Source organism: Podarcis liolepis, assembly GCF_965112155.1.
Source record: "Podarcis liolepis genome assembly, chromosome: 7".
Taxonomy (NCBI): domain Eukaryota; kingdom Metazoa; phylum Chordata; class Lepidosauria; order Squamata; family Lacertidae; genus Podarcis; species Podarcis liolepis.
In genome coordinates, this window is record NC_139561.1 from 83,106,906 (window position 1) to 83,132,514 (window position 25,609).

General features: G+C 50.4%; 1 protein-coding gene across 1 annotated transcript in view; it reads left to right on the plus strand.

Moving 5' to 3' along the window:
* Positions 1–3,210: 3,210 nt before the first annotated feature.
* ATP1A3 (ATPase Na+/K+ transporting subunit alpha 3) overlaps positions 3,211–25,609 on the plus strand; it is a 34,047-nt gene continuing 11,648 nt past the window's right edge. Inside the window, exons 1-16 of the mRNA XM_083515780.1 lie at positions 3,211–3,456; positions 10,319–10,447; positions 10,668–10,727; positions 11,555–11,758; positions 11,884–11,997; positions 12,619–12,753; positions 13,688–13,805; positions 14,644–14,912; positions 15,110–15,308; positions 16,197–16,306; positions 16,891–17,025; positions 20,524–20,716; positions 21,646–21,821; positions 22,725–22,861; positions 23,824–23,974; positions 25,272–25,440. Coding sequence (XP_083371906.1) covers positions 3,451–3,456; positions 10,319–10,447; positions 10,668–10,727; positions 11,555–11,758; positions 11,884–11,997; positions 12,619–12,753; positions 13,688–13,805; positions 14,644–14,912; positions 15,110–15,308; positions 16,197–16,306; positions 16,891–17,025; positions 20,524–20,716; positions 21,646–21,821; positions 22,725–22,861; positions 23,824–23,974; positions 25,272–25,440 — 2,305 coding nt within the window. The 5' untranslated portion in view covers positions 3,211–3,450. The remainder of the gene's footprint in view (positions 3,457–10,318; positions 10,448–10,667; positions 10,728–11,554; positions 11,759–11,883; positions 11,998–12,618; positions 12,754–13,687; positions 13,806–14,643; positions 14,913–15,109; positions 15,309–16,196; positions 16,307–16,890; positions 17,026–20,523; positions 20,717–21,645; positions 21,822–22,724; positions 22,862–23,823; positions 23,975–25,271; positions 25,441–25,609) is intronic.

Sequence of the window (25,609 nt, forward strand, 5' to 3'; positions counted from 1 at the left end):
TCCCAGGTACTTCTTGATTCCTACCCCAAAACTGGATGCCAGCTAATTCATCCTACTGATGCTCTGGATAGGGAGAAAGATTATGTTAGAAGGCAGAGGGAGGATTAAGAAATCCACCCCTCTCTCTGGCCTCCACAAGCTTTTCACAAATGAGGGATGCCTAAAGTTTATCCTCCCCCATATCAGGCCTTCTGAACCTGTGGCAAGCCCCTCCTCCCATTGGGCAGTGATCCTATTTGTCTTGCTGCCGTGGAAACCCCTTCCTTCTGTTGCCACAGTGACTCTGGGTCACATGGACTTCCCCCCTTGCCCAGTTGCCATGGAGATCAAATGAGGGATGATGGAGGCTGAGAAATGATGCTGGGGCCTAGATGCTCTTAATCCCTGACTCCAGTTTAGATCCAGGGAGACTATCAGGGTGGAGTTGGCGCTAATCCCTGGGGAGTAGGCCCTCCTTGCTCTGAAAAGAACCAGTAAATAGTTACCAGTCAGATAATACCATTGCTTCACTTCCTTTCTTTTTACAGGAGATGTTTACCTTGGATCTCACTGATGGGGTGGTGGTTTGGGGGAGAATTGTAATCTGACTCACTAGAGTTTGATTTCATCACAGTAAAGCTTGATTTTTAACTCTTCCCCCAGAGTCCTCAGATCTTTATTTCATAGCCCCAAGAACTCACCTAGAGCCCCACTTGAACCAAACTTGGCTTTTCCAAGGAAGGTCAAGATAGAAGCTTTGATTGCTTGCTTGCTTGCTTGTTTATTGCAGGGGCAGGGAAATATTTTGCAAGCTTCTATATTCCAGGTCCTGTCTCCATGAGACTATAATGCCAGACCAGTTCCTGAGGTACAGTAGTTTTGGACTTCAGCTTCCATCATCACTGACCACTGGCCATGTTGACAGGGACAGATGGGAATTGCAGCCCAATGCATCTGAAGCGCACCAGGTTTGCAAAGGCTGGGACATCCTCCATAAAGAGTGGGAACAATGTGAGGTCGAACTGGTGCAGAGTAAAGTGCAACTACTAGTTGCAAGGATTTGCAAGGTGTGGTTTTATGAATGCAGCCTAAAATTGCATTAATTTTCTTTGTAGGTACACAACAATGCTGACTCATGTTCACTGCAGTCCTGAGATCCTTTTCACACGAACAGCTGCCAAGCAGAGAATTCCCCCGTTCTATACCGATGTTTTCAAACAAACAAACAAACAAACATTATCAGCTTAAAGGGAAGCCTTAGTGCAATGCAGGTTCTGTGACTGATGGGGTGAAATGTGGTAAGGACTGTGAAGCCACATATTTTATGTGCAGTTAGGAAAGTGGGGTGAAGTGTGTGTGTGTGTGTGTGTGTGTGTAAATGCACAAACCAGAGGATCCACTTATCTTTCAGGAAAAACAAAACATGTGTTCAGATGGTATCACTGCATATTAGCAGTGGTTTCATACCAATTCAAATATCATGCTTTATCCCCAAGGATTCCTGGGGTTGGTCAAGGTGCCAATCATTCTCCAATGGTTATGCCTGGAAAACTCTCTTTGTTAACAATCTCTATATTACTGTGTATGTTTTTGGAGGTTAAAGGTAAAGGGACCCCTGACTGTTAGGTCCAGTCGCGGACGACTCTGGGGTTGCGGCACTCATCTTGCTTTACTGACTGAGGGAGCCGGCATACAGCTTCCGGGTCATGTGGCCAGCATGACTAAGCTGCTTCTGGAGAACCAGAGCAGTGCACGGAAACGCCGTTTACCTTCCCGCTGGAGTGGTACCTATTTTTCTACTTGCACTGCTAGGTTGGCAGGAGCAGGGACCGAGCAACGGGAGCTCACCCCATCATGGGGATTCAAACCACCAACCTTCTGATCAGCAAGTCCTAGGCTCTGTGGTTTAACCCACAGCGCCACCCGCGTCCCTTTTGGAGGTTAAGAGGCTGTAAATCTCCCAGTCAGCAGCTATTCCCCCCCAGAGGGTCAGTTTGCAGACTCCTCGATCTGTGAGTTTGGCCAGATTTGGCTCCCTGAGCACAGATTACATTCACACTCCACATGGCTTCCCTGCAAAGAATCCATGGAACTGTGGTTTCTTAAGGGTGCTGGGAATTGTTGTTCTGCAGGGGGGAACTACAATTCCCAGGATTCTTTGGTGGGAGGAGCAATGTGCTTTAAATGGATGGTCTGGATGTGACCTCCGTATCTGAAGGGGTTACTGGTTTTATTTATATAGCTGCCCTATACTAAACCAGAGGAATAGCCTCTCCAGCCCAGTGTGCTGCCTAATCTGACCTGCAGTGGCTCTCCAGGATTCCTGGAGAAGAGAAGGAGCTTTCCTCCCACGTGCTCCCTGATCCTTTTAACTGGAGAGGCCAGGGATTGAACCTGAGACCTTCAGGCAGGCAATGCATGTGCTCAACCACTGAGCTATGACCTCCCTCTCTCCCTTCTCCTCAAGTTTATTCCCCAGAAAATATATCTGAACGGCACTGGTTCCCATGGGGTTTGTTTGGGAGAGAGGGGAACACAGTGTGTTGGGGATCATGACTGTGTGTTCTTAGGATGTTTGGGCACATCGTTTTGATGCGGTGTGGTGTGTGTACAGGTCGGGGAGGCGAATTGTGCTTCTGAGGGGTGATGTGGAGCAATGCGGCGTCGGTCCTGGTGAGGGGGGTGTCCTCATTTCAGGTTGGCAGTAGCCCTCAGATATGAAAGGCCTCCGTTGCATGTTTGTCACCTGCTTTGAGAAGGGTTTGGGATTCCGGCTGCCTCTGAGGGACTGGCACATTGACACATTTGTGGGTCTCCGTATTCTGTGCAGTTCAGAAGATGCGTTGTGGTTTTGGCGTGTCGTGGGGGGTGGGGTGACACTTTGCCTTTGGGGGACGACTGGATGGGGTTTGAAATGTGTGCATAAGGAGGCCTGTGGTGAACCGAGAGGCTGTGGGATTCTCCGGAGACTGCGATCCAGCCGAGTTTGGCATATTCCCAATAATTTGTGTGTGTGCGCGCTTTGATTTTGAGGGTCCCCATCAACCGGTTTGGTTTGGGGCAGATTGTGCAGGCCAGGCTTGGGGGATCCCCTGCCCCTTCTCTCCCCACCTTGGGCAAGGTGAATTCTGCAGTAAAAGGGGCGGGGCTTGCTGGTGGGTCGGGGTGGGTGCATGAGGGGGAGAGGAGCTGCTGATTGGCTGTTGTGCTGCCCCGGCTCAGACAGCAGCGGCAGGAGTGCGTCGAGTTCTGTCCTTCCGCGCCTGGCAGCCGTGGGCACAGCATCCCTGGCTGGGGCGCAGGCAGCTCCCTCCTCTCCCCTCTGTCTGTCTGTCTCACTCTTTCTCTCTCCCTTTCTCTTTCGTTCTCTTTTCCCCATTCCATCCATCCATCCATCCTCCTGCCTGCCTGCCTGCTAGACACCCCCAGGGGAGTCTGGGTCATCCAGACTGAGACGCCCAAGCCGCCAACATGGGGGTAAGTAGCGCGTTCCTCTCTTTTTGTGTCTTTCTCTGTGTAGCGAAGCAATACCCCCTGATTCAGCACACCTTTGGGTTTCTGCGCATCATTGCACCTGTATATACCGATGGGCAGCCTTGCTGTGCCCTTGTGTTGCGTACTTGCGCTTCGAAACACGCCTCCGTGCCCGCATTGCATGCACGCGTGTGGCCGCGTGCGCACGACGCTGTACATCCGCATCTCTCTCTCTCGCGCGCGCGCGCGCCATCCCTGTATCTGCCGCTGGCTTACCTCCCTCTCACCCACCTCCTGATGACACATACCTAGAATTCTGCTCGCTTGCGCTTTACATACACAGCAGGGAAAAGTCTGTGCAATCCGCGCAGATGTGTCTATGCGCACTCGTGTACGGTGCCCGTGTGACTCCTTAATCCCGTGGATCGCTATGGATCATGATTTTGTGCGGTGTGCCCCGGCATGTATTTGTATGTGTCTGCGCATGGAGGGAGCGCATGTGTCCCTCTGCAACGGAGGAGCTGGTACCCGTATGAAGCACCCTCCGCCCCCACCCTGCCGGTCACCTTCTTTTCCCCTCTGCCGGCTCCATGCACACACGCAGCACATCTCTGTCCTTGTCCTTGGAGACAGCGAGGACTGCGAGACCATTTTCCCCCTGCGTCCCTCCCTCTTCCCTTCACCGCATCCGCTTGGATGTGCGGATCTCGTCCTGACAGTTCAGGGCATATTTTTAGCTGTGCTGTGATAAACAAAAAGCTTATCATCCATTGGAAAGTGGTGTCCGCGCAGCGAGATTCATGATTTGGTGATGATGATGTGAGATCCAAGCCTTAGGAATCGAGACTCTCCTTCCTGGGTTTATGTTTTTGGAGAGGGGTGTCTGGAATTTGGGGCGCTTTTTTGGCTTGGATTTCTTGGTGGGGGGGGGCGGCGGAAGGGGATGATAAAACCTTGCAGAGGGAGGGAAAGGGGCTGGCAGGGAAATGGCAGGCAGATCTCTCCCTCCCCATGGGTGACAAGATGTCAGCGCCGGATGGAGAGATGAAGGAGAAAGGATGAGTCATTGGGCTGGAGGTGGGGGGGAGAAAGAGAGAGAGAGAGAGAGAGAGAGAGAGAGAGAGGGAGGAAGGAATGGAGGATGAGAGATGGTGAGCAAAGGAGAGGAAGAGGGGAAAAGGAGAGGCAGGTTTAGAGGAATGGAAAAAGATGGAGCGAAGAAAGGGAAAGCACAGGAAATGATGGCCAGGCACCCAAAGGCGGTGCTCGGGAGAGGAGGGCGCTGTTATTTCCCCCTCATTGATATTCAGGAGCTGTTCTCTCCTCTGGACGGGGGGGGCAGGTGCTAGTGGGGGCTGCGGCATCAGAAGGCAGCAGCAGCAGCAGCCCCCCTCTTTTTGTGTAGGTGGCGCCAGAGGGGGGGGCCCAAACAAGAAACTCACCCGCACCCGTCCCCCTATTTCTGAACTTCTATCATCAACATATGCTGTTGTTATTATTATTATTATTTAAATTTCTCACCCACCTAGAAATATACTTTGCCCATTTGGTGTCCTTTAGCAATACAGTCCTAGGAGCGTCCAGTGACAGAGAAATTCATTTAGGAAGGTCACCTTTCCTGTTCATATTCGCCGCCCCCCGCAACGCCACCTTTCCTAGCCTTTGCAACATCCAGCAAAGGGATGTTGTTTGGAAACGGAGGAGGCCGGAGGAACGGAGCTGGGGTGCTTTCTAGACCCCTTGCGCCTCGATCATCACCAGGAATGGGAGACATAAACGGGAGACATTGGGATAGGATTCCCCCTCTACGCGCAAATAAATTCCTGATGGTTCCCAGCGGGAGGAGAGTGGGGAATCTGGCATTAAACGTCCCTATCTTTGGCTGGGCTGGGGGCTGGGGAGGGAATGCAAGAGGAGAAAGAAACAGACTGGGGTCAGAGGAATGATGGCGCGGATTTCCAAAAGACAAGCACTCTTGTCTGTGAATGTGTGTGTGGCTGCGGGGAGCGGGGGGGGGGGAGGGAGGAGGGTAAGCATATGGGCAGAGAGCAGCTAATCCGCCTTCCTTTCTGGCAAGAGGGAGGGGGCACATCAAAGAGACGGGGAGAGAGAGGGCACCATTGCAGCAGCTGTAACCTTGCAAAGAGCAGGAAGGGGAGAGGTGGAACCGAGGCGGGGGGGGGGGAGACAGGATGGGGAGGGGAAAATGCATAGGACCTTCGAGTGGGAACGGGGTTCTTTAGCTGGGGACGCACCATTATTAAGCTTTCTTTTCCCCCTGAAGAGAAAGCGAGGGGGAGGGATTGATGGCTGCTCAGCCTCCCCTTCTGCTTCCATTGCTTCCCCCTCCCACATGAGGTCCCCCCCCGCCCTCGCTCCCTCCAGTCCCCTTTACAGGCTCCTATATTTGGTGTCTGCGGATAAGGAGAGAGGCAAGCTCTCGTTGCCAGCGTCTCTCTGCAGCAAAGAGAGGAAGGGCGGTTTTTTTTGTGGGGGTGGGTGGTGGGTAGGAAATACTGGGAGAAAGAGAAGCTGGACAGAGAGAGGGGGGTTATTCTAGGCCTTGTTTAATATATTATGGGCCTTGGAAAAGGAAAACGAAAACGCAGCTGGCTCCCTAGATCTGCTTCCTTACCCCTCATTTCTTGGCTGTGGGAGTTTCAGGGCCTAGGGAGAAAGGGATTCCCAAGCCAGACGAATGTATTCCCTCTGATTTTTATATGGGAGAGACACCCTCTTTCTTCCCCCTTCCTCCCCAGGCCAGCCTCTCCCCCCTCTGCCTCCTCTTGCCTGGGTCACCCTGACCCAGTCGCTCCCTCCCCAGGAATTCATTCCGGAGCCCTGCAAAGGCAGCCAGAGGGTGCGGAAGGTGTCTTGTCCCTTTGGCCGGGGATTTGCATTTGCTAGCCTTCTTCATCTGCCTCTTCCTCCTCCTCCTCATTTGGCACAGGGCTCTGCGGCTGGTGAGCCTTGCTGCAGCGCTGGCACCACGCCAGGGATTTCTCCCTTCCTTCCGTCGCAGCGCTGCAGAATATGGGGGTGGCGGTCAGGCCTGATGGAGCTGGGGAGGCCGGCGGGCACCTTGCCGGGTGCCGGGTGCTCAGAGACCCTCCCCCCAAGCCAGGCACGCCCCTCCACAAAAGCCCCCTATCTCCAGCTCAGAGTAACCAATTGCCTTTAGCCATCTCTCAGAAATACATCAGCAGGTTTGGTCCACAGGGACATCCTCTTTTTATAACTAGTGTTATAGGAGGAAGGATGGTTTCCTCTTCTCTGTACTGCAGTCTGCCACATCCCCCCCCCAAAAAAAAACACCCTAAGGGACAACTGTGGGAGCTTATAAACTCTCCTTTCTCAACCATTGAGCTTATCAAGGAGTTGGGACAATTTGCCCGGGGAATACAGTATTGCATTCTAACCACATGCCCCACCAACTGCTTTCCAGGTCTCTTGGGGGGGGGGGAACACACCTTGTGTGAGACTGCAGTATTCTCCACTGTAGGAAATCTGGTAGACATCAGTGTGTGCCACTCTCATGCACACAACTAGTCCGGAAATGGGCATGTATATTCAACTGCATATATCTGCATACTGGGAAGGAAAGCACATTGGAAAAGCATTGGGGTGTTGGTGGTTCGGCTAGCAATGAGAACGCATTCTTTTTCTTTCTCTGTGATTCTGTGCATATTTTGTTCATGGTTGCACATGCAAGAGAGAGACTTGTCTGGGCTTCTAAGTGTATCGCATGCCTGCCTCGGCCCTTGGTGGCTTGGGGCCTCAGTACATGTGAATATCTGTAAATGTCAGCCTCGCCATTTTGTGTGTGGGGGAGGGGGATTCTACATGTGCATGTATACTGATTAGCATGTCTAAGGGTGTGCATGCTTCATATATTCTGCTCTCAGGTTGTATACCGCTCTTTCCAAACATCTCAGCTTTCTGCCAACGCTTTGAATTGCCATGGATGTTCTGATAGGGACATGTGTGAATGAGGACCTCTGTTGAGGTTTCCTCACCCTGAACGGCCATCTGGTGACCGGCAGGAGGACAATCCCACTCTCAGTCACAAATCAAGGCCCAAGCTTTTTGCTCATCAGCACTTCTGGCAAAGGGCATCTCAAAGTCAGTCAAGGTCATGGAATATTTGCCTTGGGCCTTAGCTGCACTTAGGTTCCCTCCATCCTCCTCTTATGTGGATAATGGCCAGGCCAGACTTTAGAGATGAAACTGCGTCACAAGCCTATAGATTCCCCTTCCTTTTTCAGAAAGCACACCTCTTTTCTCTCACCCTGTTCAGTTCTTAGTGAATCATCTTCTAGGATGGGGCCTGGAGAAGGAAGACAGTGTGGAGCTGTGTTCGGATAGTGGTTTTCAGAGACGTGTAAGGTGGAATGATGGGACCACCACTGTTGCTTGTGGTGGGCAGACTCCATCACCACCCTGTCCTGCCATGGCGCAGAGTCAAACAGGTTCTGCAGGTTTTTTGAAATGGGGAATCCTACAAAACCTGCTTCACTGAAGAATGCAGGTGGGCAGAAGAACCTTGGTCAAAAGAGCGTCTGGGGTGGGGGAAGTACAGTCTGCACACAACTGCAGGTCGCTTTCCTTCCCTTGGCCAGATGAAGTTCTATCTCAGATGGGTCAAGGGCATAGACAAGAAGCAAAGGGCGGAATGGGAGATCTCGCAAATCTCAACCTCCTAGTGATGACCTCGTGTGGGGAACTCCCTGGCAACTACCAATTCTGTTTGCTGAAGATATTGAAAGGATAGGATATTTCTGTAGGAAGAGACCTTAGGCCTCAAGCTCTTCTTGATGCTCCAAAAATCCATGTGCATTAGTTTCTATTCCCTAGTGAAGAAGGAAAGGCGCTTTGTGCATGCTCAGAAGCATGCAGTACTGCACCTGTTCCAGAGGTGCGCCAGGGCTTTTATTAAGTCATAACTCACCGGAATTGAGTTCTGCCACCTCTTTGTAGCGTACCAGAAGCTGTATATCAGCACAGCAGCCAAAGCTGTGTGACAGAGGCGATGTTGTAATTTGGCTGCAGCAATGCCAGTGGTGGGGCGATCAGGTGGAGCTCCCCCCTAAAAAACTTGACATCTGGGTTGTCCATCAAAAAAAGAGTGGGAGTTCCTGCACCTCTTTTTCTATATAAAAAAGCACTGTGGTGCATGTATGACAGGGTGCACTCTGCATATAATATTTCAGTTATGCTCCTCCGTACCCCGTAAGGTAGACTAGTCAAAGATCTGAGAGGTTGAGAGCATGTGTCTTGCCCAGGACTACCCAGTGAGTTCAGTAGCTGAGATCTTTCCATCTCAGAGCTCATTGCCATAGTCCTTGCATGACAGCAGCATCAGACAAGCACGTGATGCTCTGATCATGTGCACCCCCAGAAATGCATGCATGGAAACAGGCTCCTCTGATACGCTGGGTTCGAAATCTGGCATGCAGTGGGTTACATTGTGTGCCGTTACCAAGGCACCTAACACGGGTGCGATTTCTGACGCCGTCTTTGAGACCATGTGTGCAGGGCTCAACGGTTTGCCCTCAGAAAGCACAAACTAACCCCTGAGCGGGAACGCATGCGCAGCTCTGATTGCGCAGATCGGCATGATGCACAGCAGTGCGTATGTGGATCCTGGAAGGCCAAAGGGCTCAACGCTCATCAAATGCTGTTGTAGATGCAGTTGCAGTTTATCAGCAGACAAAGCAGCATAATTCCGGGTCAGTTCATCCAGCCTAGTATTGTCTCAGGCAGAGGGCTTCCCCAGCTCTTTGTCCTGAGATAACCTTTAACTGGAGGTGCCAGGAACTAACCATGGGACCTTCTGCATGCCAAACACATGGTCTGTCACTGAGCTTTGCCTTAGCCAGCTCCTTAGCAAGACCCTCTTCCGGGTCTCCTACTTCCCTTACAGGAGCCCTGCAGGGCTTCTTCCATCTTCTCCTAGTGACAGAACTATGGCAGTCAAAATGTCTCGTCATTCCCCAGTGGGGGGGGGGCAGGGAGAGAAAGCCACAAATTAAAAGAGGAAGAAGGAATGGCTTCATTTAGTTAGTTGAATTTCTAGAGAGACAACAACACTAAAACCACAACCCAATAAAAACCAGTAAGTGGATTAAACAAAGGACAAAGATAAAAATATAGTATTAATTGTTTTAGGCCAATGTCTGCTTAAGCCTGTGGAGAACTGCGTTGCTGGAGCAGACCGTGGGAGCCGGCTAATCCAGCGTTTTGATCCAACAAATGTTCCTTAAAGCTCACAAGCAAAGCATGAAGGTGATAGCTTATTGTTTAGCTCTGGTATTTGAGAATCAGAGATAAACTGCTCCTGAACACCGAAGTTCCATTTATCTGCCAGTGCTAATAGGCCCCGATAGCTCTCTGTGAATTTCTCTAATCCTTCTGTTCAAGCTAGTGGAGATTACTGTGTTCCATAAACCAATTATGCTGTGTGTGTGAATTAGGTCTTGCGGAATACCTTGTTGTTCTATGGACTCTTCATATATAGCAGGGAGCCTATGGCATGGTCAGTGGTCAGGGAAGATGGGAATTGTAGCCAAACCAACAACTGGAAAGTCACAGGTCCCCCATCCTGACATATAGCCAGGAGAGATTTATTGGCTGGTCTCAGTGGTTGTGATGGAGCACACGAGACGTTTCTTTTGACGATAAGGACTCTTGAACCTTTGGGTGCTAATGGGAGCTGCTTCCATACACAAATCGCTGGGGGTGGGATGCTTCTACACTGCGGTCTACGTGAAACGATTGCACCGATAACGGTGTTGCTTTAGGGGCTGGAATTCTAGCGCGTGGCATTTCACCCCCTTGTCTCTGTTTCCTCTCTTCCCTCAAATAGTACGGCCGCTCAGATAGCTACCGCGTGGCAACCACGCAAGACAAGCACGATGAGAACTCTTCGCCGAAGAAGAGCAAAGCGCAGCAGAAGATCCGAGATCTGGATGATCTTAAGAAGGAGGTGGCGATGGTAAGACGATGGCCTGGCACAGCGTGGGGAGGCTGGGGAGGCAGTGCAGATGTAGGAACATGTGCGGCCTGCTCTTGACCAGTAGATGGTGCTGCAGTGGAGACTGGGGCATCTAACATCGCAGCAGTAGGGAGGACATTTGTGGGGCAGGAGATCTGGGGCAGTAAGTGGAGACACCACCTAATTCTCTCCCTCTTTCTCTCTCTCTGGCATTTTTCAGACCGAGCATAAAATGTCCATTGAAGAAGTGTGCCGGAAATACAACACAGACTGTGTGCAGGTGAAGGAAGCCATTGATTTCATTCAAGGCGTGGTGCTCAACTTTGCTTTCTTAAGGGTTGGGTTGGCAAGTGCTGCCTGGCCTTCCTGGCTAGTGGGGTATTGATGTGGGGGAAACAGGTGGCTGGCAGAGGTGGCCAGCAAGGGAGCTGGGCAGTAGCTACCTATGTGGAACAGAACGACCCTGCTGGATGGGAGCTGATCTTTATTTTCTAGGTAGAATTGAGGGGGCGGGATGAACAGAGCAGTATTAGGTGCTTTATCAATCATCCATCCATTCAATCAATCAATCAATCAATCACCAGCAGACAATAGCCAATCAACAGCCAATAAAATGGCCGATTATTCAAAAGCTAATAATTTCAGAGGTGCTGCAGCCTCTAAAGCAGAACCTGACACAAAAGTATGGGAAGCCCTATGCCAGGTATAGGCAAACTCAGCCCTCCAGATGTTTTGAGACTACAGTTCCCATCACCCCTGACCACTGGTCCTGTTAGCTAGGGATGATGGGAGTTGTAGTTCCAAAAACATCTGGAGGGCAGAGTTTGCCTATGCCTGCCTTATGCAGAATGAAGAAAGAAAAAGGATGCCTTTAGGGACATGGCTTCTCCCAAAGAATCCTGGGAACTGTAGCTTACACCCCACAGAGCTATAATTGCCAGTACCCTTAACAAACTACAGTTACCAGGATTCTCTGGAGGGAAGTTGTGTGCTTTAAATTGATGGGTGGGTGTGCAGCAGGTGGCAGATCAGAGACCCAGCAGCACTTTTGTGGGGATGGCTCAGTAGGGCATGGGTGTCTTTATTTTGCCTGTCTCCCCCTCTCAGGGTCTGACCCACAGCAAAGCCCAAGAGTTCTTGGCCCGAGATGGCCCCAATGCACTCACCCCGCCCCCCACCACTCCCGAATGGGTGAAGTTTTGCCGTCAGCTCTTTGGGGGTTTCTCCATCCTCTTGTGGATCGGTGCCATCCTCTGCTTCTTGGCCTACGGCATCCAGGCAGGAACTGAGGACGACCCAGCAGGAGACAATGTAAGTTCTGGGGGGATGGCATCTGGGGTGGGGGCATGGAGGACAGAGCAGGGAGGCAAGGCAGAGGGGACGGGACCCCATGCAGCTTCTGACATGCCAACGTCCTGCTTCTGCCCATTGTACAGCTGTACCTGGGTATCGTCTTGGCTGCTGTCGTCATCATCACCGGCTGCTTCTCCTACTACCAAGAAGCCAAAAGTTCTAAGATCATGGAGTCGTTCAAGAACATGGTGCCCCAGGTATGAGAGGAGGAACAAAGAGTTGAGTGAATTGCATGGGCCCATCCTATGAGTCCTACCAGCAGGTAACCAATAGCAGGGTGTGAAACCCTCGCTCCAACTGAACTCCAAACTTTGCCCATGGCCCATGAGATTTTGCCAGGATTGATGCATGAACTTCCAGCTGCAATGATGGCTCCAGCCTTTACACTCTAGGGTTCCATCCTGGCTCCACCACCCCTGTCCCATCAGGCCTAGCCATGGCCCACCAGATTCCACTTTGTCTATGTCAAGTAGTGATAGCAATATCTCACAATGAACTACAAGATAACACCTGCATTTTGGACATCGGGTCTCCCACCTGTGAAATGGGAAGAGAAGTACAAAAACAACCCTGCCCCAGTGTGAATAAAATGACACATTAATGATCCACTGCAGACTGGTACTGTTTGTTATAGGCAGGGTCCTTTACAGGTTGCTACGTGTGTGATGAGTCTTAACAAGATGAGTGATAACCCTATTACTTCCATCTCTCTTGGAGACGATGCTCTAAGGTGATGTGTTTTAGGGGATCTGTGTGCCAGTAGCCGAGAACCCAGAATGTCTGCCTACCTACCTGAGCCTGCCTCTCTCACCCTGCAGCAAGCCCTGGTCATCCGGGAAGGCGAGAAGATGCAGCTCAATGCCGAAGATGTGGTGGTTGGCGATCTGGTAGAGGTGAAAGGGGGCGACAGGGTCCCGGCGGATCTCAGGATCATCTCGGCTCATGGCTGTAAGGTGAGATCTGCCCTCCTCCCCATACCATCCACACCAGTGTCTCCAGCCCTCTGCTTCTCAACAGGCATCCGGGACCATCATCCCGGTGTCTTTTGCCATTGGTTTTCTCCCATTCTGAACCAAACGTTGCCCCGTTCTTGCACTTCCAGTGAGAGCTGTGCTGGTCCATTTAACAGCCGAGTCAATGAATTAATTCAATGAGCCTAGATAGGCATGAAGAGAAAGAAAAAGAAAACCCAAATGGTTCTGAAGAAAATTGCTTTATTTTAGATAATGCATGAGGCATCCTCTTAAAGAAGCCTCCCCTTTTCTCCCTCTGTCTCTCTCCCTAAGGGGAATATCTGTCTGAAGCAGGCATCCCCAAACTCGGCCCACCAGATATTTTGGGATTACAACTCCCATCATCCGTAGCTAACAGGACCAGTGGTCAGGGATGATGGGAACTGTAGTCCCAAAACAACTGGAGGGCTGAGTTTGGGGGTGCCTGATCTAAAACAACTGTGGCTCATCTTAGTTTGCATATGTATTTGCTGTAAAAATTATTTATTTATAAAAAAATCTGCAACTTGCTTTAGTCAGTGGCACATATTTTGAGCCAATATTTTTAAATTGCTTAATCCACATTGCTACCCTAAAACCATGAAGGGAAGGTTTTTGGTTTGTTTGGGGTTTTGTTTTTTTAAAACATGAGAACTTCACAATGCATTGGGCTTTACCTTTGCCGGAATTTCATAATATATGAAGCAGCTGTGCTTCAGAGCCAAAACTTAAACTTAATCTTGAAAGTCAGACTTTGAGAGCCTCGAATTTATTACATACCACCTTTGAGAATTTGGAAATCTAACATGTGAATTTCCACATCGAAGTTAGAACTGAGTTTTTAGAACTTCCTTAGGGGGGAAAAAGAACTAAATGTGCAGTGTTTTCTCTCCAGGTGGACAACTCCTCATTGACTGGTGAATCAGAGCCACAGACGCGATCTCCTGACTGCACACATGACAACCCTCTGGAGACAAGGAACATCACTTTCTTCTCTACCAACTGTGTAGAAGGTACAGCCAGAGTTTTATCTGCAGATGTGAGTGTGTATAGGAAGCAGTTGGAGAAGCGCCTGGGAGAAACCCGCAGAGGGTCGCATTGCTATGATGGAGGGCCTGTTCACATCGATAGCCCTCAGTTAGCTTAATGCCCCTTCCTTTTCTCCAAGGAACCTTGGGAACTGTAGTTCTGCAAGGGGAAATAGGGATTTTTAACAGTATGGTTGCTGGCGGGAATGAGACCTTAACTGGTTGCCCATCTGCTACTGGGCCAAGCTCAAGGTGTTAGTATATGGAGCCCTTAACAACTTGGGACCAGTTTACCTATGAGATCACCTTGCGCTGCATGAACCCAAATCAGTTGCTTCGATCAGCGAAATGGGCGCAACGACAGTTGCCACATTTGACCCCTTCCGCATTTGATCGCTAAGTGTGGCTGCACCTAACCTTGGGAACTCCATGCCCATTGAGTTCAAGCAGGGGTCTTCACAGAACTCTTTTGGGTGCCTGCTAAAAGCGGTCTTGTTTAGACAAGCCTACCCAGATGTTTAGTAGGTAGAGGTCATTTTAATTTGTTTTAGAATTTTAACTTTGGTACAGTTTAAAGTAGAGCTGCAATTTTTTCTTGTTTCAACTTTCTGGGAACTGCTTTGAGGTAGGGCTGTTTGCTTTTTTAACAATCAAGCAGGGTGTAATTTTTTTATTCTAACCAATTAACTCTCTCTCTCTCTTCTGCCTAACGACAGTTCTCAAGATTCTTTTTTTTGGGGGGTGTTGGTGGTAGCAACCATTAAACTGGCAGAAACCTGGTAGGAATCCATGGTGCCCATTGAGTTGTCTCTCATCTCACCAGGCACGGCACGCGGGGTGGTCATCGCCACAGGGGACCGCACCGTGATGGGCCGAATTGCCACACTCGCCTCGGGCTTGGAAGTTGGCAAGACCCCCATTGCGAGGGAGATTGAGCACTTCATCCAGCTGATCACCGGCGTGGCTGTCTTTTTGGGGGTTTCCTTCTTCGTCCTCTCTCTGATTCTGGGCTACAGCTGGCTGGAAGCTGTCATCTTCCTCATTGGCATCATTGTGGCCAACGTCCCCGAGGGGCTCCTTGCTACGGTCACCGTAAGTAACTTGGGGCTGTAAATGTTCTCAAGGAAGCAGTACGGAGAAGGCAATCTAGGCCTGCAGCTGGAGATCTTGTGGGGAGAGAGATGGCATTTTAAGTCCACGCAAAGTGGCAAATCCCTACCTCCAGCTTGCCCTAGTATGTTTAAATCAAAGTGGTTTAACCACCTCTGACTCGTGTTTCTCCCCTCAAGGTATGTCTGACCTTGACAGCCAAACGCATGGCCCGCAAGAATTGTTTGGTGAAGAACTTGGAGGCCGTCGAGACCCTGGGCTCCACCTCCACCATCTGCTCAGACAAAACAGGGACCCTGACTCAGAACCGTATGACCGTTGCCCACATGTGGTTCGACAACCAGATCCACGAGGCTGATACTACTGAGGACCAGTCTGGTGAGGGCAAGAAGGGTCCCCCTTGTTGGTCTTGGGGTGGGGTGTGCGATGAGAAGTTGGCACGGTGCATCTTCTTGTGTGAGGCATTGTGAAATGGGGCAGCTCCTGTCTCTCTAGATTTTTCTCCTCACCCAATTTCCTCTCAGGCCACATCTGCACCATAAATTTAAAGCGCTATGAACGCTGCTTTCACAGCCAGTTCCCCAAAGAATTATGGGAACTGTGTTTTGTTGTGGGTGCTAAGAGTTGTTAGGAGAGCCTCACAGAGCTACAATTCCCAGAGTTTCCTGTGAAGAGGGATTGACTGTTAATTCTGTAGCTCCGTGAGGGGAATATGGAGTGTCCTAACAACTCTCAGCACCCTTAAAGGTAAAGGGACCCCTGACCATTAGGTCCAGTCGTGGCCGACTCTGGGGTTGCGGTGCTCATCTCGCTTTACTGGCCGAGGGAGCCGGCATACAACTTCCGGGTCATGTGGCCAGCATGACTAAGCCGCTTCTGGCGAACCAGAGCAGCACACAGAAACGCCGTTTACCTTCCTGCTGGAGTGGTACCTATTTATCTACTTGCACTTCGATGTGCTTTCAAACTGCTAGGTGGGCAGGAGCAGGGACCGAGCAACGGGAGCTCACTCCGTCGCGGGGATTCGAACCGCCGACCTTCTGATTGGCAAGTCCTAGGCTCTGTGGTTTAACCCACTGCGCCACCTGCGTCCCTTAGCAAACTGCAATTCCCAGAATTCTTTGGGGTAAATCATGACTGTTGAAGTAGCATCGTAGTATTTTAATGGAGTGGATGCGGCCTTGGTTCTACAGCCCAGTTCCATTTCCTCCCTCAGCTTAGAACTTTGCTGTTCAGTCCTTTCATCTGACTTTCCCTTCTTTGTAGGCACGGCCTTCGACAAGAGTTCTGCTACCTGGGTGGCTTTGTCCCACATTGCAGGGCTTTGCAACCGAGCTGTCTTCAAGGGAGGTCAGGAAAATGTGCCCATCCTCAAGGTGAGAGCAAGACACCATGAGAGAATGTGAAGGACACCATAGTTGGGTCTAAGCCGGGAGGTGAAAAGTCAGGTATTGGGGTGGCGCTTGGACCTATGCTGAATATTATTTCAGACCAAGATGCCCTTGGCGTAGTTAGGTTTAAAGGTGGGTGTCCTTATTTCTCTCATCTCCTTTCTGAGTGATAATAATAATAATAATAATAATAATAATAATAATAATAATTCTACTATTATGTATCAGCTTCCACACACATCTTAAGGTGATGTTCGAGATTCGATAACAACACAGAAAATAACATCAGATAGATAAATTTAAAAACAATACAAAACCACCCATGGCAGAGATCATTCAATTAGGAAAGCTTTTCAAAACAGAAATCTATTTGTTTGTTCTGGAAAATAGTACCGTTCGTGGTTGACAGTCTGAAGTGTGTGAGATATGGAGGGTGGCCGTGAGGGAAAGAGGTTACAAAAGATTGCTGTGACTTCTGCCAAGCAAAGGAATGTGGTAGATGAGGGGGGCACTGTGAGAGATGGAAATGGCTGCCTCCCTGGTTTAAAAGAGCCTCCATTTCTTCACAGCGTGACGTGGCAGGAGATGCTTCTGAGTCCGCCCTGCTAAAGTGCATTGAGCTCTCGTCTGGATCCGTCAAGCTGATGAGGGAGAAAAACAAGAAAGTGGCTGAGATCCCGTTCAACTCCACCAACAAATACCAGGTATAGATGTCTCAGGGTGGCCCTGTCAACCCTCAAAATGGTGTCAGCTATGCCAAGAGGTCCAGGGCAAGGTGACATTCCACATTAACAGAATATCTCCCTGTACCAGGGCGCTTGAAAAAGGCAGTGGTATTCCTTGAGTGGGGAGCCGCAACATTAATAAAACTCCACAGCTGCTCTTCAAGATTTGATGGCATTTGCTAGAACCTTCTCCCCAATATTCTCTTCCTATTCATCTATAAATGCAAGTCATCCACACCCTAGAGCAGGCATAGGCAAATTCTGCCCTCCAGATGTTTTGGGACTACAACTCCCATCATCCCTAGCTAACAGGACCAGTGGTCAGGGATGATGGGAACTGTAGTCTCAAAAAACATTTGGCGGGCCAAGTTTGCCTATGCCTGCCCTAGAACTTCATCTTCCCACGGTCCTGTCTTCTAGAATTTTCCTTCGTAGCTTTTCACCTCACTCCAAAATGGCTGGTATAATACTTTCCCTCAGGCTCAGGCTCATTTCCTTTGCTCATATTCAAAATGATCTTGTGACATTGCAAAACAGACCTTCACTTTTCATGACAATCCAAAAACTATTAAGTCAAATACAATAACATTCTATAACCTTCTCGTTTGTGGCAAGGCCGTGGCCATGTGACACTGAAGCCGGCGAACGCAGGATCTATCAGTGAGAACAACGATCAGATCTTAGCTTGTGAAAAGGGAGCTGCGTAAACACACGGGACTTTGCCAGAGATTATAACTCTGGCTACTCCTCAGCCGAAGGAAGTCTCTTCTCCTGCCCCCCACGATTGATCAGATAGCTGTGCCTGACATATGTATCTTCCAGCTCAGCAGAACTGCCCCACCCCACCTCACCCCCCCAAGATCCTAAAAGGCTGTGATGACTCTTCCTAGAAACCTGACACTCCTCTGCAACGGGGAGTGAGGATCCCATCCTGGGTCTGATTCTAGCCACTAAATTGTGTTCCACAGTTCCCATGGAGAGGACTGAGTCAGTGATCCCAATACAGTTCCCCATTCCAGGATTCTCAGGCCCATCAGCCTTAATCCTGCCTCTTTAAACGACAGCTGGAGAGGATTAGTCAGGATTCCCTCTGGCCAGCAGTCCGGAATGATTGGCCTCAGTGAACAAGTCCCTCTGGAGCCAGGAAGGTAAATTGAGGCCTGCCTCTGCCCAAGCCAAAAGTGGAACCAGCAGCTATGCCCTGTGATGCATCTAACAGCCCATCACCATAATCTGAGGCCCTACGTCATGTCGGCTGCCGCGCCAGCAGGGCTTCATGTAAGCCTCGCTTGCCCAGATCAGTTGAGTTTGGCCATTGATCGTCATGGTATCCAGATATAAATGAATGGGGGAAATCAAAGCACTTTTATCACCAAGTGCCTTGGGTACCAAAGAGCAGGGGAAAACATGGACAGTTGAATGTTCATCCCCCAAAATTTACATCATGGAATCAGTGGCGTAGCATGGGGGGTGCAGGGGGGGCTGGCCGCACCGGGCGCAAAAAACCTGGGGGGGTCGCGCTCGCACTCGCAGCTCTCTGCCCCTACCTGGCTCACTCACTCTCTCTCACTGCAGTGCTGGCTGTGCGAATCCGATCCGAGCCGCTGGGTCGCCGCCCACTGTGGAGGGGGTGGGTGCCAGGCGTGCGGTGCGGAGAGAGAGCGAGGGACTATCTGGGGGAGGGACAGTGCAGCGGCCGCCCAGCGCAGCGCTGAGCGCGGGAGAGAACCACACCAGACCAGACCAGGCAGCAGCAAGAAGAAGCTGGCAGCGGCGGCAGGTTAGGGGTTAGGGGGCGCAAATTACTTGCCTTGCCTCGGGTGCTGACAACCCACGCTACGCCGCTGCATGGAATCACAGAACTGTAGAGTCGGAAGGGACTCCAAGGGTCATCTAGCCCAACCCTCTGCGATGCAGGAATTTTTTGCCCAACGTGGGGCTTGAACCCACAACCAGCACTACCAGCAGAGCTATCCCAAGGATCATCAAACATGGAAGCTGTCTCGCTTCACACTAACCTAGTTCTGCAGAAATTTGTAATGGATTCTAGCTGAACAGACAGGGTAAAAATAAACCAGCCACCAGCTGATGTATTGTTACACAGCCAGAATATTCCGAAATAAGAAAGGTCAGCTGGAGGCATGTGGGCAGCATTGGGCCCCAGGAGTGTTGTACGGGTGGCCTGAACAATTTATTAAAAAGAGCCACAGCCATACCATATGTTTAAAGCTCTGTTATAACACTTTGGACAGCCATTACTTTCCCTGAAGAATCCCGGGAGCTATAGTTTGTGAAGGGTGCTGAGAGGTGCTTTGGAGACTCCTATTCCCCTCAAAGAGCTACAATTACTGTACTAGAGTTCCCTGGGAGGGAAGATTCATTGCTAAACCACTTTAGACTGCGGACGTAGGATTCAATGTTCTCCCAATTTTCATTTTTATTTTAAATACAAAACCCTATCACTCCATTACTCACAGAAATGTAGTACATAATTATAGAATCGTAGAGTCGGAAGGGTCACTGAGAATCATCTGGTCCAACTTACTTCAATGCAAGAATCTTAACTAAAACATCCAGGACAGGTGACCACCCAACCTCTGCTTAAAAGCCTCCAAGGAAGGCGAGGATACCATCTCTGGAGGGGGTCAGTTCCACTGTAAAACAGCTCTTACCATGAGAAAGTTCTTCCTGATGTTTAGTTGGAATGTCCTTTCTTGTAACTTGAATCCATTTGTTTGGGTCCTACCTCCCGGAGCAGGAGAAAACAAGCTTGCTCTGTTTCCCACGTGGCCACCCTTTAGATATCTGAAGATGGCTATCGTACCTCCTCTGTCTCTTCTTATCCAGTTTCTCCATAGCCCTTATTGCTGGAGGGACGCGGGTGGCACTGTGGGTTAAACCACAGAGCCTAGGGCTTGCTGATCAGAAGGCTGGCGGTTCAAATCCCCGTGACGGGGTGAGCTCCCATTGCTTGGTCCCTGCTCCTGCCAACCTAGCAGTTTGAAAGCACGCCAGTGCAAGTAGATAAATAAGTACCGCTCTGGCGGGAAGGTAAACGGCGTTTCCGTGCGCTGCTCTGGTTCGCCAGAAGCGGCTTAGTCATGCTGGCCACATGACCCGGAAACTGTACGCCGGCTCTCTCGGCCAGTAAAGCAAGATGAGCGCAGCAACCCCAGAGTCGTCCGCGACTGGACCTAACGGTCGGAGTCCATTTACCTTTACCTTTATCGTACCTCCTCTCAGTCTCCTCTTATCCAGTTTCTCCATAGCCCTTATTGCTGGTGAACTAGCTTACTACATGCAGGGAACGTCTTTACACGGACAACAATTTAAAAACGTTTGAAGTGGTGCAGTCAATAATTTTGCACCTTATTTTGTGTTTAAGATACGGGTTGGTTCTACGTGGTGCACTGTCTTCAAATAGCACCTCGGGTAGGATCTGGGAATGCTACCGCTCTCTTTTCCTCTGTCCCACAGCTCTCGATTCACGAGACAGAAGACCCCAACGATAACCGCTACCTGCTGGTGATGAAGGGCGCACCTGAGCGCATCCTGGACCGATGCTCCACCATCCTCTTCCAAGGCAAAGAACAGCCCCTTGACGAGGAGATGAAAGAAGCTTTCCAGAATGCCTACCTGGAGCTGGGAGGTCTTGGCGAGAGGGTGCTAGGTACGCATGGCTGCGGAGAGGTGTGGGGAATGGACTCCCTGGGTGAAGATGGGAAGAGGGCTGGAGAATGTGAGATGCAGGTGGGCTGTGGGCCAAATTTCATTTGAGACTAAGAAGCCACTACAGTGCCAGTAAGAAGCCTGCTGAGCTCAGCAGTAACCCAGAGTTTCCAAGCCTGGGTTTTCTGGGCACCAGCAGCTTTCGAGTGCATAAAGAATTGTGCCCATGGAATTGGAAGTCTCAAGCTCCTTAAAAAAGAGGCCATATGCCACAGTCCAGTCTATGGGTGATTGAAGTCACAGCTGAGGACGTTGGGACCGGGGGCAAGATGGCGGGGTGGGAGCACACATGAGAGTCCAGAAGCCAGGGATCAGAGGGTCAGGAAGTAGGGAGTCATGAAGTCAAGGGTCTGAGTGTTGAGAAGCAAGGAGTCAAGAAGCTGAGGTCCGAGGATCAGGAAGCAAGAAGCCCAAGCAGGAAACATGTTGCTGTGGCAAAGAGCCAAAGGGAAATGCTGACCTTATATCCCTTCCTAGCTCTTGCCACCAGGTGCTGAGAGTTACCAAGCAGACTCACCTGTGTGGCCGTGCCTTGCCTCTCCAGAACAAACTTAGGAAGGCCCCAGTCCTGTGAAGCCCTACTGGTCACAGGGCCTGGCTCCTGCACGCACTCCTGACTCCATAAGAACATAGGAAGTTGTCTTATACTGAGTCAGACTATTGGTCTATCTAGCTCAGCATTGCAGACTCTGATTGGCAGCAGCTCTTTAGGATTTCAGAAGGGGGGGGGTTGCCAGCCCTTCCTGCAGATGACAGGGATTGAACCTGCGACTTTCTGCATGCAAAACACCTTCATTTCTCGTTAGCACCTGGCGACAGAGCACCCAAAGGGCATATTCCGAGGGGTTTTGCCTCCTTCTCACCCTCCAGGTTTCTGCCACTTCTACATGCCCGAGGAACAGTACCCCAAAGGGTTTGCCTTCGACTGCGACGATGTCAACTTTACCACCGAGAACCTCTGCTTTGTTGGGCTCATGTCCATGATTGATCCTCCCCGCGCTGCTGTGCCCGATGCTGTGGGCAAATGCCGAAGCGCTGGCATCAAGGTAATGCCGTGCCGCTTGCCTTGAAACTGAGTTGTGGGTGCCAGGCGCTAAAATTCAGCTACCCCTCAAGCAAACTGACTGGCTGCTGCGGGAAGGCGTGCTTGGACCACTGCAGAGTGCACCTCTGGAGTGCTGCAGCTCTTTTGAGATCCTTTTCTCTGTGGAGGGGCAATCGTGTCTTATAAGCAGCTCATTCATTTCCCAAATCTCAAATTTGTCAGTGATTGAAAAAAGTAAAGGTTCTGACCTCCTTTTTACTCCTTTGCCTAGTCCTCAGACCTTAGTTGGCACAAAAGAGTCTTTGAGAAAGAGTATCCTTGCAGAGTATTTTCTGCTTTTATTCTTAAAAACTCTTCTTCTCCAACCACGACAGACAGCTTTTACACACACCAAACGCAACCAGCTTTCTACCATCCAACCAACCCACACTAACATTGACCACTCTATATATACAGGTACAATTTGGTGAGTGGCTGCGTGAGTCATTGTAGGCCGCGGACTCATGCTGACTTAATTCTTTTAGCATGAAAGAAACAGCGGCCAATTTTTAGCCCTGACAAAATTTGCCCATCAGAGGGTTTCCTTTGCTTCTGAGCAGTCACTTGATTAGCCTGAGGCCTGCCAGGCCTTCTGTGACATCAGAGCAGCTAATCTAAATGGCAGCCAGCAAGGCTGTGGCACCTTGGGTTTGTATCAGGGTTGAGATACATACTGAGAGAGGCACCAGGAAGGAACTGGTATCATGCTGGCAACCACCCAGGCCTCCCCAGGGGCCCCTTGTTCTGCCCTGTAAACCCTTAGGATGGAATGGATTGGACCAGGTGAGTTAGTTAGTTAGCTAGCCAGCCTCCTCCTTTGCCTACACTGGGACTCCTTTGGTAACCATCACTCTTCCCCCACCAGGTGATCATGGTAACAGGTGACCATCCCATCACAGCCAAGGCCATTGCGAAAGGTGTGGGCATCATCTCTGAAGGTAACGAGACCGTGGAAGACATTGCTGCCCGGCTGAACATCCCCGTCAGCCAGGTCAACCCCAGGTGAGAGGGGTCAAGGTGTGTGGGTGTATGGGGGGGGGCAGAGGCTGGAGCCAAACATAATGAGGCAGGGGAGATGTCGCAAGAAGCAGATAACTCTTCCAAGGCAGAGATGAGGAGGGAGACTTGGAAGAACATTGGCTGGGGTGAGGGAGGAACAAAGAAAGCTGTGGTGGCCTGCCTTTGGCAGTTTGGGGAAGTTTTTAATGTGTGATATTTTAGTGTATTTTTGGTTTCTATGGAAGCCACCCAGAGTGGCTGGGGAAACCCAGCCAGATGGGCGGGGTACAAATAATAAATTATTATTATTATTATTATTATTATTATTATTATTATTATTATTATTATTAAATTTTGCTGCCTATCGTGAGACGGTTCGCTCCATGCATTTAAGCAGATCTCGGCTTGGCAAATACCACATGGTATTAGGGCATCCAACGCCTTCTAGCTACAATACAAATGTACCTTATTCAATTGTTATGGCTCTCTCCCCCTGCCCCCCTCCCTGTGCGAGGATTCTGGGACTTGCAGTTTGGCGGGGACCTTCAGAGGACTACAGTTCCCAGGAGAGAAGGAATGACTGCTCAGCCGGATTAAGCCCACAGTGGAGATATCTCACTGGAGCTGCTTGGAATGAGAATATAGCAAAACAATGCTCAATTGCTACCCCACAAGAGATCATAGATCAGCCTCCCCCAGCCCTTTTAGACTAAAACTCCCGTTGGCCCAAGCCAGCATGGCAAATGATTGGGTATGATGGGAGTTATAGTACAGGTCCCGGGCTGGCTAGTTGCTTTACTTTTCCTATCCTGCCTGGTTCGTTGAGCTTCTATAGGATATTCACATTTCTGTAACAGAAGGTTTCTGTCCTGGCGCTTTGGTTCCTCTCATGGTGAGGCCCGCCCTGAGTATGGCTGACCAGCTGCATCTTCTACCACCTTGACGCCGTCTTTTTGCCCACCCAGAGATGCCAAAGCCTGTGTGATCCATGGCACCGACTTGAAAGACATGGGCGCAGAGCAAATCGACGAGATTCTGCAGAACCACACGGAAATTGTCTTTGCCCGTACGTCCCCGCAGCAGAAGCTCATCATTGTGGAAGGTTGCCAGAGACAGGTAAGGGCATCCGGCAGAGTCTCAAACTGGCCCCACAGAGCACAACCAACTAATCCGGCTGCGAGGTGTTGTTTGTTAAGATGCTAAGAGGTGTTAGGAGGCCCCTATCCCCCTCACAGAGCTAGGGTTCCCAGAGTGGTTTAACACTCCCTCTTCACAGGGAACTCTGGGAATTGTGGCTCTGGGAGGGGACTAGAGGTCTCCTAACAACTCTCAGCATTTTGGGCAAACTACAGCTCCCAGAATTCTTAGCGGGGAGCCATGCATTACCAAATCTCCCTGCGCATAGAAAACTCAGGGAGAAGAGTTCTAGGCTAGCGTTTTGGTCTTTGGCTGGCTTGGTAATGTGGAGGGAGTTGCCTCACAGGGAAGCTTTCAGCCTTATGATTTCCCCACTTGCCTCTATGAAACAGCACAATCCGAGGCATTTTAGCGCAGGGCTTGCCAACCTTTCTGAGCCACTGGGCACATTTGGAATTTTGAGGAAGGTGCCGTGGGCACCGGTCAAAAAATGGCTGCCGTTGTGTGTGTGACATAACACAAAATGGCCGCCGCAGTCAGCATGTAGGAGAGGCTGAGCTGGCGCAAACAGGGACTGAGCAGGAGGAGCGAATGGTCTCTCATGCCCTGTGAGTTTTCGAAGGGAAATTTGCTGAGATATTTTGCAGGTGCCTTAAGAGATATTCACACACACACACACACACAGGCTCCCATTGGTAGCATTTTGGGAACACCTGAACGTTTGTGTGAACTTAAGGTTGCCAATGACACCCTTCATCCCAAAATATCACCCAGCCTGTTCTTCTGATCGGCAAGTCCTAGGCTCTGTGGTTTAACCCACAGCGCCACCCGTGTCCCTGGTAAAGCTTATATGACCAATTTTAAAAAGCCAGAAACCTGTCTGAGAAAGGCTTATGATATACAGTGGTACCTCGGGTTACAGACTCCGCTAACCCATAAATAGTACCTCAGGTTAAGAACTTTGCTTCAGGATGAGAACAGAAATTGCGCGGTGGCGGCAGTGGGAGGCCCCATTAGCTAAAGTGGTACCTCAGGTTAAGAACAGTTTCAGGTTAAGAACGGACCTCCAGAACGAGTTAAGTTCTTAACCTGAGGTACCAGTATACCCCACTGCAGGCTCACGGGCAACACTTCCCACTGCCATTCTTTCCACAGAAATCATCCCTGGATGGAGAGGCTGGGTGATTGCCCATCTCTCTCTTCCCCACAGGTGATGCCTTTTGGGCCGCCTTCTGGCTCTGAATGTGCATTTCTCTCTCTCTCCCCACACCAATAGGGTGCGATTGTGGCTGTAACAGGCGACGGCGTGAATGACTCCCCTGCCCTGAAGAAGGCAGACATTGGGGTGGCAATGGGCATTGCCGGTTCTGACGTCTCCAAGCAGGCTGCTGACATGATCCTCTTAGATGACAACTTTGCCTCTATTGTCACTGGAGTCGAAGAGGGTAAGCTCTGAGGATTGCCGGACGCAGTGAAGAGGGGGACTGGATTCATAATCAGCAAGCGCTAAGGGTGTGAGCAGAATCTGGTTATATAGGTACAGCTTCCATCTTGCTTCTGCTGTGGGGGAGCCTCTAAAATGGCAGGGCTGTAAGCAGCTGAGCTTTACTCAGA